Raw genomic sequence first — 13,218 nt, 5'->3', positions numbered from 1 at the left:
AAAGCAAAACATTGTTTACAAGTGACCATCACTCGCCACTTGGTGTCGCTGTCGAGGAATCATGTCGGTATTGTGTGAGTACGCTCTTGCCCCCTTGTTTGAAATGTGGCTAGCCAACATGGCGGACGAGCTGGACGTCGTTGATATCGAAGGAGACGAATGTGATCCTGATTTAGGGTAAGAGCGTTTGTGTTTGATGGGCTAAAATGAATTAATATGCAGTTTAGATATTTGGGCGATTCAAAGAATCAGAGCCATTAAATAACCCATTGGAAACTCAATAGCCATGGCTAGCACGGTAGACTTAGCTAGCGTTAGCTAGCTGATTTCAACAACAGGGTTGTTAAGACGGTTATTCGAGCTATACTGAACAAAAAATAAACATTATGTACGTCCCATGTATTTTGAGATCAAATAAAAGATATGCTCCATACGCACAACCCATGCTTACACCATTGGTTCACAGCAACAACAAAAATCAAATACAATTGTCTGCTTGTTTTAGTCAATTACATACCTACATTTAAGAAACATAAATGTCTAATGATTACTTTTCAACATTGCCTGCTCCTGAGTTCCCACTTCTTACAAAAAAGACGTATCAAAAAAAAACTACCCCAAAATTGACCAGAGCCTGTCGTTTTCAATTTGAAACAAATTAATCAGTTGAAGTGAGCCAAGCACGAGCTAGTGAGATCCTATTGGCGCGTTCCAGCATTTATTTGCATATATCCATTAGGGAATCCCTACTCTCATGTGCACTTGTGCAATAACTCAATAAGCAGCCCTTGAACTCCTAATTTTTAAAACTTGGCAAAGGGTAAATTCTAGAAACGTAGTTCACTCTGTCGGTTACAGATTCTAGCTTTGGAAACAGAAAACCATATGGAGATCAAATGTTTAACCGATTAGAAAATTAGCCAAATCACTCTAACTCGATCTTCTCCCACTGTCGACCACTGGACCTCCTCTCATCCCCATATTTGGTAGTAAGTGGAAGCGCCAACCTGATGTTTCACATTTACATCCAGTGAAATATGTATCATTGTTCTGTGGTAATATTCTAGGGCTTCCCTCGTGCCCCTTTTCATGACGGTGTTAGTAGCCCTGGAAGTGTTAGTTAGATATTAACCTGAAACATTAAGCTAGCCAAGACCAACAACACAAACAGACTGTACAGCTACAAGTAGTAGTGGAGTTATACTAAACAAATGAAAGGGGAACTGCACCTGCTGATTTGGCCTCATTTTTGGGCTTGCTCCTCAAGAAATGCTGGCGACCATGACAGAGTCCAAATGTGAGTTGGCTTGGGGGTGTGTCCTTGCCACCACAAAGACACACCCATCTTTCAGAACCTTGCCCTTTCCTCCAGTCAATCGCAACAAACTAACCAGCAGGTTGACTTCAATAGCTACAGGCAGTTAGATGAGGAACACTCAACTCCTGGTCGCGTGATTTGCTAGTAACAAAATTGTTACCATCAGTCGATTCTTGTAAAAAATGGTCAATTCTGAAAACGCTTTGTCCTGTACAACTGCGGCCCTCCCACAGGTTGCTGAAATTCATTATTTTAATAAAAACGTATCCAATACAACCACCAGTTGTGTTGCTCAACTCAGCGTGAATGTGCATGTGCCAATTGAATCATTTGTTCCTCATTTGTGTTGCTCGTACTACTTACTAAATGAACTGAGATTCAGTTGGCACATGAAGTGAACTGGAATCGTGAGCACAATGATCAGGCTGGTTCCACCAGGCTAGGTATGCCCTGGACATTTATATGCGCCTAAGAAGTACAAAATAAGCAACAAATAATGTCAGTTTACATAAATTGCATTTACAATTGTGTTATAAAATGTATCAAAATAATGAAGTGTTTTACCTTCTGTATTTGTACAAATGATGAGCCTGTGAAAGCTGTTGCCGCTGACAGGTGAACGTTGCTGGCCGGATACTTGCCCAACGTGTGGCTGACTGTTCAATTCATAGGAATGTTCACAGTGAGGGCATGTCTGCATGATGCTGATGAGGGCTCCCTTGCTGGTCTTCTCTATGCTGCATGTTTGCCTGCAAACTGGACATCTCTCGAACATCTGCAACAGGCAATTTTTATCATATGGTGTTGACTAAGAGGGCCTGTGACAGGTTGATATAATAGACAGCCAAGTGGTAAATTAAATTTTGTTCTAAAGAAAGGACAATACTTTTTGCTAATGCCCTTCACAACACAAATGACTCTGCTAGTTGTATCTGCTTGTCTGTGGAATTGGCCTACTTTTCACATAACACACATTACCTGTCGTTGTTGATGAAGCCATCTGTCAAGGGAGACTGGCAACAACAGGTACTTGTTCACGCATGACACTTATTCTGAGGGCTTGTCTGACAAGCTGTGAAAATAGCAAGTGAACAGTGAATTAAATGATTTTTGGAGGTCGCTAAACTATTGCAATCACATTGCTGGACATGTTTTGATACCCACCTTCGCTCCTTTTGGTAGATCCCGGCAGTCCGTTCATGACCAGGGGATCAATCCGGCACCCAACTGTGCACTTTGTCTAACAGGATGAACTGGGTCAACGATTGTCATCATCCCTAAATGATAAACATAGCTCGAAAAATAATGTAATCTGGTTTGGAAGATAATTCTATGCTTCAAAGATGTAGACTGACTGGCGCCAGATTGGATTAGATTCAGGCCGGTGACGCCGTTACACGATGCAACCAACTGTGACATGTTTTGCTATGGCCCTGGGTTGGTTTGAGTTTGTTGCTGCTAGTTACACTGTTGTAGTCAGACATGAATGAACTACTACCACCATAGCTGCATCAAACATTTGTGCTCTAGATATGGGTTGCACCTCCAGAGGATATTCCGATTGTTTAGTCTAAATTACACTAATTTAGTAGCATGGAAATATAACATTGATAAAGGAGGAAAATAATTACTTGGAAACAACTTTGACATATTATGATTATGTCAAATTTACTTTAGTGAGATGGCAATGTTGCCATTAATTTTACTGTTACTAGCAAAATTCATAACATTGTCCCTGCCATCTTTGTTAGCTGGCTAAAGTTATACTGCATATGAAGTCAATTTAGCGATCACAATCATGACAAAAGGTTTCCCCAACTAACTATTTGCCTTTTGAAATGTTTCCTAGCCAAATCAGATTTGTATTGAGGTAGGCTTACATTAGCTGGCTAGTTAGGGATAAGTATTATCAAGGTATACATAACCAGCCGTCTATGATCTAGCTACCGGTATACACCCCACCACTGGGAACCAACAAACTCCAACCACCTATTCCCCATGATAAGGGTACTTCGGCAGGGCATGCAAACCATAGTTGGTCAATCCGTATAGGGCTTTTCAGTCTAACACGGTCATGATCCTTTAAACACATTGAAGGCGATGAAACAATGGAGCACCATTCAATGAGGGGATTTGTTCATCTGGGCCAGATTACCACGGCGGGAGGAGTTTAAACCGGGTAAAAAGTGATTGCAATCGTTTTCGAACTGGGCTGCCTCCCGGGTGTGAGCCGGGTGCCCTCTGGACAACGGCTAAGTCGGCTCAAAAAGTAATTGCTTTTCATAAAAACACTTTGTTTGTCTTCCCAATGAAAGCTAGTTTGAAAATTCTAACATTTTATTTTATGGAAAAGACGATTCACCTAGCTGCCTTACTGACCACATGACCAAGAGGCGCAGATTACTGTTTAATTTGACAAGAGCGCGCCCCGCTTTTGCCTGACGACTTGTGTGTAGAGGTGACGACTACACTCCGCCTCCCAGATGGTCCTACTAGGTTCACTCACGCGTGGGTAGTCTTTACCTCTGGATTGTATGCTTGGATTAGAGGTCGACCGTTTTTTTTTTGTTGTTGTTGTTTTTTTCCCAACACCGTTATCGATTATTGGAGGACCAAAAAAAGCCGATACCAATTAATCAGCCAATTTTTATTTATTGATTTGTAATAATGACAATTACAACAATACTGAATGAACACTTATTTTAACTTTTAATACATCAATATAATTAATTTAGCGTCAAATAAATAATGCAAAAACAAAGTGTTGGAGAAGTAAAAGTGCAATATGTGCCATGTAAAAAGCTAACGTTTAAATTCCTTGCTCAGAACATGAGAACATATGAAAGCTGGTGGTTCCTTTTAACACGAGTCTTCAATAGTCCAAGGTGAGAAGTTTTAGGTTGTAGTTATTATAGGACTATTTCTCTATACCATTTGTATGTCATATACCTTTGACTATTGAATGTTCTTATAGGCACTTTAGTATTGCCAGTGTAACAGTATTGCTTCCGTCCCTCTCCTCACCCCTACCTGGGCTCGAACCAGGAACACATCGACAACAGCCACCCTCGAAGCATCGTTACCCATCACTCCACAAAAGCCTGTCTTGTGCCTTGCGGTCGGAGGCCGAGCAGTTGCCATACCAGACAGTGATGCAACCAGTCAGGATGGTGCAGCTGTAGAAGCTTTTGATGATCTGAGGACCCATGCCATATCTTTTCAGTCTCCTGAGGGGGAATATGCTTTGTCGTGCCCTCTTCACGACTGTCTTAGTGTGTTTGGACCTTGATAGTTTGTTGGTGATGTGGATACCAACCTGCTCCACTACAGCCCCGTCGATGAGAATGGGAGCGTGCGCGATCCTTTTTTTCTATATTCCACAATCATCTCCATTGTCTTGATCATGTTGAGGGAGAGGTTGTTGTCCTGGCACCACATGGTCAGGTCTCTGACCTCCCTGTAGGCTGTCTCATCATTGTCGGTGATCAGGCCTACCAAAGAGAGGTCTGGAGAGGGGCTTAAAAGAGGGGTCTGGAGTTGTGCCTGGCCATTCAGTCGTGAGTACAGGAGGGGACTGAGCACGCACCCCTGAGGGCCCCTGTTATAATGCTACTTTTCTTCTTCAGCACTTCATTCAACAAATAATGTAACTAGTTAACCAGTAACACGTCTCTTTTGGTTTCACAACTGCTGGATTTTATAGAAAATATATATATATTTCTATATTATTTCTATATATTTTATTTATATATATATATTTTTTAATTAGGGGGTCTGGAAATATATATGATAGCAATTACAGCGCAGTAGCTTCTAACAATAGTCATTAAGTTATGTTCTTACCTTACCCCACAGTCTTCTAACTTCTAATACATCAGCTCCTGACCTGTCTTCCCCAGAATCTCCACTCCTTCCCTATCTTTTACATTGGTTTTTATACACCTTTTTTGCCCAAGCCCATGCCTCCTTTCACTACACAACACATTTTCCCCCTACATGTGACATTTAAGAAAAGTTACGTAACACAGTAGCTGTGTTTGAATACCCATACTAACATACTACATACTTAATGAGTATATACTAAATACTATTAGTTCATTTTAGTATACTGTTAACAAACTGTATCCCTTCAGTTGAGCGTACTAGTGCTTCGCCTGTCTACCTGGAAGTTGATGCTGTTGCTATGCAACTGCTTGTTAGCTTGTTAGCGTAACAAATTACTAGCTAGACATTTTATGACTTCGGGTGTGTTCTTAAATTCAATTTGGACTGCCAGAGTGCGCTCTATATATAATATTTTTTTTTTAACAACAAATCAATACATAAAGCACATGAGGGAACACAAGCATACATAGATTACAAACAATGGACAATCGAGCTAGGGGGTACAATATCACATTACAATTACACAAGGACCTTAAGGGACATGCATATACATACAATTCTAACAGCTTTTTTGTTAGGAGAGCATTTAAACGTCTTAAAATACAGTTCGATTTCTTTTTGTAGGGTACGGAAATGTGGTTTTCTGTTTGTAAATTTACATTTGTGTATATGAAATTTGGCCAAAAGAATAATGAAATTAATTACAAAAAAATGTTTCAGCTTATTTATATTGTATGTAAAGATCCCAAACAGTACATCTCTCCACAATAGTGTAAAATCTTCATACATGTGTTCAATTATAAATCTACTGATGTCTTGCCACAGTTTTCTTAGATGCATACAATGCCAAAAAAGATGCAACACTGTTTCTGGGTGGGCATTACAAAAGGAGCAATATGAGTTGATGTTTTCCTTACACTTCTTCATATAGTGGTTGGCAGGATGATATTTATGAATCATTTTAAAGGAAACTTCCTTAATTTTGTTAACAAGTAGGTATGTGTGTGGCAACATCCAAACTTTTTTCCAACAGATATTATCAATAAATCCATTCCAATAAGGCATGACATAAGGTATAGATACAACATCCTGCTGAAACAAGGATCGTATCGCTCTGTTGTTGAATGGACCAAAAGAGAAACAAATCTACTGATGAGTCAACAGGGTCAATAGAAGGTAGGCTCTGAGGGTCCATTGCTTGTATACTTTGTATTTTTCCGATTGTAGTACGATATCCGGGAACTTTTGGCATACTAACTACATCCACACTATGACCAATAGACATACTGTATACTCAATTTAAGTCACAAATAGTATGGTTAGTGTGAGTATTTGAACACAGCTAGAGTTAGGTAACACATTGGTTCCTTTGTAGGGGACGACAATCCGTGGTGTCCCACGTGGCCCACGTGCAGTCTACCAACTCCATCCCAGGGACGAGGTTTGGCGGGGGTCTCGCTATATTATACAAATTTCCGGCGGAGGATCATCTGCATACAGTCTACCCGCAGCCGTCGTTTCCTCTCTGCCTTTGACTGGGTCTTGCTGCTTGTGGTTGAGGCCTCTTCCTGTCCTTCCGCATTTTCTTGTTCTTGTCTCCGTGTTACCAGAGTTCTGTCTGGGGACTGGAGGAGTCATCGGGTCATATTGACTAGGCTCATTCACAACATGTGCCATTGCCCGGTTCAACCCGGGACAGCGTAATAGAACTCCCTTAATGAAGGGAAGGGGAGGGGTGATTTGCACGTGGAGCTTGGCACATGGGGGCATGATTAATTCAAAACCAACCTTCATTTACTCGTTGTGACGCACTGAGATTCCAAACTCTGTTTCAGACGAGACTGACTGACAAATTATCTTATTGAACTTTTTTTGTACATTTTGACACTATAATAAATGTTTGACTCATCGATGCCACATAGACCGTTTTCAAAGGGATTTAAAAAATAATAATAATTTAGAGGCAGTCGTTATTTAAATGTCTTACATGTGAGGAAATGTGTACCCTACTTGGACACCGGGTCCCCACAATTTCCCACTCTAACCACAGGGCTCATCTCGCAGTCTCAATTTCCCTACGTGGGAGAATTGTGAACCATAGATCGGGATTTTAACCTTGTTATCGTTACATGTACATTGAACAACACATAGACTTTTGTCATGTTTTGTTATTTCAGTATAATAAAACATTTAAGAGGAAGTTGTCTCTTACAATGGGGGTCAATGGGATAGAATGTTTGTTTCGTGGTCGAGGGGAGTTCCTGCATATGACGTGATTATCGACTCGCAGTCCACGCGAAACCCAACGTTCATGACACTCCCACTCCACTGTCTTTGCTGCAGCAGATGATGATTTTTCTCCAGATTAATCAGGAATTCCTGCTTTTCTGACTTTTATCCTCCGTTTATATATAATAGAGACTAACCTATCCCCTAGCTAACATTTAGATGTTCCTGCTTTTCTATGTTCACCTTGTTATGACATTTGTCATAGTCATACATAGCTAATAACTATAATTCCTATTTCAGGGACTTCGGTGACAGAGCAGCGCTACTCCAGAACCAGTATATGCAGTCAGCATGGAAGACCAATACTGGCGTCCTAGTAAGAAGTGTTGCTACCAAAGAAATATGATGCAATGGAATTTAAGTGGGTACTCTGTGTATTGGTCTGTGTGTGTGTGTGTGTTGACTGACTCTTTCTCTCCCCAATAGCCGTGGGAGCTGGATCACTCCATCAGTGCAGAGAACAGAGAAGTGATCGAGAACATGTTGATGGAGGAGCAGTATCCTTCTCATGGCCCGTAGACACACCCCGGGTCAGATTGGAATGTTTGTTTGTCTGTCTTGATAAATGATGTGTTCTAGTCCTTAAGCACTTCTCTAGGTATTATCTGACAGGGAAAGAGATGCCTGAGAGTGTGTGGGCCAACGCTCCACCTAACCCTAAACCCAAATTGAAGAGGTTAGTCAGGTTTCCTTGTGTGTGAACTCTTCTGGGCGTATTGTGTTTTTTCCCCTCTGACGTGATACTGTGGCTGCCATGTTGTCCCCAGGTCTCCAGCCAAGTCCTCAGCTTCAGGCTCCTCGACAGCCACTCGCTGGTCTCAGCAGGAGAAGGTGCTGTTTGAGACAGGACTGGTATGACCCTCTCCTTTCCTCTCCTTTCCTCTCCTGTCTCATTGATCTTAAATGACTCCCTACTTTCTATATGCCCTGAACCCGCAGGCTCAGTTTGGCCGTAGATGGACTAAGATCTCCAAGCTGGTCGGCAGCCGGACCGTTTTCCAGGTTAAGAGCTACGCCAGACAGTACTTCAAACACAAGGTAACGCTGTCCTCTAGTCTACGCCTCTCCCAGCTCAGCCAGCCAGGATATATTAGAGATATCCTCCAGTCTCTGTCCTCTCTCATCATCCTCTCACCATTTCAGTCTCCCCCTCCTCTCTGCCTGCAGGCTAAATCAGAGGGCAATACTACTGCTGTGGCGCCTCCTACAGCTCCAGTGGTGTTAGGCCATGTCCCAGAGACAAGCTCAGCATTCTCCACCTCTGGCCTGTCTGTCCCCAGCCATCTGTCAGCTCTGACCAACGTTGTCCGGATAGAGAGACTGGGCGACGAAGAGGAGGAAGAGGTGGACATCACTGATGACCTCAGCGATGAGGGAGGGAGTGGAAGAGGGGTTGGAGTGATAGGAGAAAACAGAAGGATTGAGGGGAAGGGAGAGGACCTTCAGGCAGGAGTTCATACTGAGACATGTGAGCCTGGAGCCCCAGAGGAGCTGGACAACCAGGGAGAGACCCACCAGGACCTATCCAACCAGACACTCCCCAGCCAGGGAGAGACTGATCAGGACCTATCCAACCAGACACTCCCCAGCCTGGGAGAGACCCACCAGGACCTATCCAACCGGACACTCCCCAGCCAGGGAGAGACCCACCAGGACCTATCCAACCAGACACTCCCCAGCCTGGGAGAGACTGATCAGGAGCAGCCTAACTGTAGCCCTCCATCCTCCCTCACAACCCCCTCCATCCGCCTAGCAGTGCATGCCCCCAGTGGACAGTGTGAGGGGGGCACTGCTGAGCCCCAGAGGGACCCAGTAGAGTCTGGAGAGGATACAGGGGGGTCTAGGTGGACAGAGGAGGGGGAGGAGTCTGAAGAGGAAGAGGAGGAGCTTAAATACCCAGAGCAGGAAGTGGAGCTGGACCCGGCAACCATCACAGAGGAGGAGAAACAAGCTATCCCAGAATTCTTTGAGGGACGACCATCCAAAACCCCAGGAAGATATCTGAGGATCAGGAACTACATCCTGGACCAATGGTACACACACACACACACACAACCAATTAGAGACATCAAGGTTTAATTTTCAACATGCTTTTTGTGTGTGTTTGTCTCAGGTTGAAGAGTAAGCCCAGGTACTTGAACAAGACGTCAGTGCGTCCTGGCCTGAAGAACTGTGGAGATGTCAACTGTATTGGCAGAATACACACCTACCTGGAGTTGATAGGAGCCATCAACTTCAACTGTGGTAACTAGGACTCACTTTCTGGTGTGTCATTGATTGTCTCTTTCTTTTTCTCAGTCTCTCTCTCTCTGTTCCTCTTACTTATGCAAATGTTTCTGCTTACATTTTTTTTGTCTGTTCTGTCCCCACCCTCCATCCAGACCAGGCGGTGTATAACCGTCCCAGGATGGTGGATCGGTCCAAACCCAGAGACAGCAGAGACACTCTGGAATACCAACTGGCACAGAGACTACAGAGCATGGTGAGACAACCCATGACCTCTAACCTCTGACCCCCTACTGTCCCTCAGACCACTCTCGCTGGGCCAAACGGCAACACTTAGCTATGTTAGGTATTTGTCAGGCTTAGGTTTATATGTCATTTATTTGTTTTATTAAAGGTCCCTATACACTACTGTTGTATTTATATTACAGTTCTATGGCAGGTTCATGATGGCTCTTCATCAGGTGTATGTGAGATGTGTATGACATGCTGTTAATGGGTTGTTGATTGGTTGTGTGTCGTAGCGAACCAGGAAGCGTCGTGTGAGGGACATGTGGGGGAACTGGCGTGACGCTAAAGACCTGGAGGGACAGACATACGAGCACCTGAGTGCAGAGGAGCTAGCCCTGAGGAGAGAGGAGATGAGACGGCAATCGAAACCCTGTAAAGTCTCCAGGCACAGAAGGTGAGCGGGTGATGAATACTGTGGTTCCTTATAAATGTGTACTGTAGATGACGTGTTAAAAGTCTCTATCGCTCTCCATCATCAGGTTGTTGGATCCGTTCCAGTTGATTCCGTGCCGTGTGTTTGGAGAGGACAGACCAGAACCCTTCCAGGTGATAGTGTGTGCTGAGGCTCTCCTCGTCATGGACATGGTAAGTACATACATCTACACATATATTTAATAAAGTACTCTCTTCATAAAGAACTGTGTAATAGAGTACTATCTTATCTAATATAGCAACTGTGTTTACACATGGACACACAGAGCGAGATATCAGTGTGGGTTCTTTACCAAGGCTTTGGTCTTAGGGCTCAGTGTCTTTTTTTGTTTGTATTTTTACCCAGCATGCTCATGTGTCGATGGGAGAGGTTATCGGCCTATTGGGAGGAGCTTACAGCGAGGAGGACAAAGTCCTGAAGGTGATACCACCACCGTTGTGGTGGTGGTGGTGATGATGATGATGATGATGATGATGATGATGATGATAAAGGAAATACTGATAACACTAGTATATCCCGCGTGTGTCTCTCTTTATCCGTGTGTGTCTTTGTCCTAGATCTTTGCAGCAGAGCCTTGTAACAGTGTGAGTACAGGTCTGCAGTGTGAGATGGACCCGTTGTCTCAGACTCAGGCCTGTGAGATGCTGTCTAGCCTGGGCTCAGCTGTAGTGGGATGGTACCACTCTCACCCCACCTTCCACCCTAACCCCTCTCTACGGGATATACACACACAGGACCAGTTCCAGGTACATATAGCTGTGTGTGCGCATGTGACTGTGTGCACGTGTGTTCTGACTCTGCCACTCCTCTCTCTCGCTCAGAATTATTTCTCTCGAGGCGGAGCCCCCTTTATTGGGATGATCGTGAGTCCGTTTGACCCCGCTAACCCCTCCCCACGTTCCCAGACCACCTGCCTGATGGTCAGAGAGGACCAAGGACCTACAGGACCACAGAGTACGACACATGCATCTTAACATTACCCCTTTTACAACCCATTGTCAACCTGGCATATTCATCCCCTCTCTCTCTTTCTCAGAGCTGCCCTACAGGTTTGACTTCCAGTGTTCCCAGCAGCAGCCTGACTGGGGCCAGCTGATGAGGAGGGCAGAGTGGATCATCTGCAAATATAAACATGCCCACGGCAGTGTCCAGATGGACAGGCTGTTCCGCAGGGACTCTCATCTGACCTGTCTAGAGAAGGTAGATCACACAGCCTTCCTGGCTCATATCGCTGTCTCACCTATAGAGATAGAGGACTCTAGTGCGCAAAAGACAGTTTTAGCATGGGTAGTGCCATTCAGGACTTTCACCATTTTAGAAGTAGTTAACGGAGTGGGACTTTGTGGGTTAAGGAAGGATCACATAATTCCATCCGGTTCATCGGGAGAGATCAGCCCATTAATTATACTCGTGAACAAACATTCCATAAATGCAGGTGGCATTAAATTGCCAACCTGGTCTTTATACCGGTTGTCTTCAAACCGCACTCTAGGTGGCAGTATACACCCTTTCAGTTTGTTTACTAACTCAGTCGCCATAGTGGGAAAAATACAAAGAAGAGTCCTCTATCATTCTCTATTGTCTAACCCCTCCTCTCTGCTGTCTGTCTTCTCATCTTGCTCTCACCACCCCTGCCTCACTTCTATCTCTCAACCCCTGTCTCACCTACTCTCTCCTTCCTGTCTCACCCTCTGTATCTCTCTTTAGATGATGGCATCTTTAGGGAGATATCTGGAGCCCCTGCCAGAGGAGGGAGGTCCCTTCCTTTCCCAGATCCATGCTCTCTTCCAGTCTCACTTTGTTTCCGAGCAACCCAGAGATGAGAGCGGAACCTCTGGCTCCCCAGAGCCAATCAACGCCCATGCCTTCCCCTTCGCTCAGCCAATCAACGTCAGCTTAACAGGAGACACAGGAACACAGGAAAACTGGGAGAATGAATCGGTCTCTCCAACTGATAATTTAGAAACGCCTAATATCAAAACTATTAACTCACACCAAGCTAAAGAAGAGACCCCACATCCAATACGGTTTGGTTCTGTGTTGTTGACTGGTCATGATTATCTATTCTGAATCTAATATGTTTCTTTATGCATCCAGTTCTTAGTGTTTTAGGTTTATTAGTAGGCATACTTGATTTAGCTCGACTGCAGCTCTCGAGAACACAAGGGGGCTTACATCCAGGCCCCATCTTGGGTTCTCAGCTGATGGTATGGAGTACAGCTGGCTCCATGTGAACTACATTCCCGACTATCTGTTTTAACATTTAGAAATGTTAATATTCCTTGCAATACGGTTTTGGAAACATTTGGAACTCAACTTTCAGTAACAGCGAGACAGAATCCATAAAATACGATTACTGAACGCAGTTTAGCAAAGTTTCACTGACTGAAGCACAGCCTCTAAGTTCTGTCTCGTTCATATGAAAGTTAAGTTCTAAATATTTGCTCAACATTATTCCGTGCGAGGCGTATTTGCGTTTAGGCAGCATTTGGACAGCGTTGGGGAATTTGCCTCACAAGGCTAAAGGGGACATCCAATGGCTCAATGTAATGCAATGGAATTGGAGTAATGAATAAGGGGAGTCTCAACTGCTGCACACTGTTTGTTTTCTTCCAAAAGGGAAAACTGCCAGCCTGTGGTTGCACTGGTCTTTAGCTCAATCAAGTGTGTCAACTGTTTTATATGGCTTTATGCTGTATTGAATTAACTAAACCGTTGCTCGAACAAGTGATGTAGCAATATCACATTTTTAAATGTCATTTTTTATAGCATATGTATT

General features: G+C 43.8%; 1 protein-coding gene across 2 annotated transcripts; it reads left to right on the top strand.

The window, feature by feature from the left end:
• The first annotated feature begins 42 nt into the window (after positions 1-42).
• On the top strand, positions 43-12,509 carry LOC135556347 (histone H2A deubiquitinase MYSM1-like). Of its 2 annotated transcripts, XM_064989486.1 has the most exons (17): positions 43-177; positions 6,237-6,379; positions 7,733-7,808; positions 7,919-7,989; positions 8,091-8,168; positions 8,260-8,344; positions 8,432-8,530; positions 8,660-9,525; positions 9,606-9,736; positions 9,874-9,974; positions 10,240-10,400; positions 10,486-10,591; positions 10,785-10,859; positions 10,997-11,185; positions 11,261-11,393; positions 11,476-11,639; positions 12,147-12,509. In XM_064989486.1, exons 3-17 carry the CDS (start codon positions 7,773-7,775, stop codon positions 12,507-12,509), a joined length of 2,658 nt encoding a protein of 885 aa, XP_064845558.1. In that variant the 5' UTR covers positions 43-177; positions 6,237-6,379; positions 7,733-7,772. The 2 variants fall into 2 exon arrangements, with proteins under 2 accessions (XP_064845558.1, XP_064845557.1); XM_064989485.1 differs by lacking the exon at positions 6,237-6,379.
• The last annotated feature ends 709 nt before the right edge of the window (positions 12,510-13,218 follow it).

Source organism: Oncorhynchus masou, chromosome 15, assembly GCF_036934945.1.
Source record: "Oncorhynchus masou masou isolate Uvic2021 chromosome 15, UVic_Omas_1.1, whole genome shotgun sequence".
NCBI classification, from domain to species: Eukaryota; Metazoa; Chordata; class Actinopteri; order Salmoniformes; family Salmonidae; genus Oncorhynchus; species Oncorhynchus masou.
Note: the sequence above shows the minus strand (reverse complement) of the source record. Positions and strands in the feature narration are given on the sequence as shown.

What these genes read in the sequence shown, in the direction of transcription:
- LOC135556347 (XM_064989485.1), top strand. Translation starts at nt 62, where the DNA reads ATGTCGGTATTGTGTGAGTACGCTCTTGCCCCCTTGTTTGAAATGTGG. An exon ending in AAAGTCTCCAGGCACAGAAG is followed by an intron (nt 10,401 to 10,485) that starts GTGAGCGGGTGA and finishes CTCCATCATCAG; the next exon opens with GTTGTTGGATCCGTTCCAGT. An exon ending in AGGAGGACAAAGTCCTGAAG is followed by an intron (nt 10,860 to 10,996) that starts GTGATACCACCA and finishes TCTTTGTCCTAG; the next exon opens with ATCTTTGCAGCAGAGCCTTG.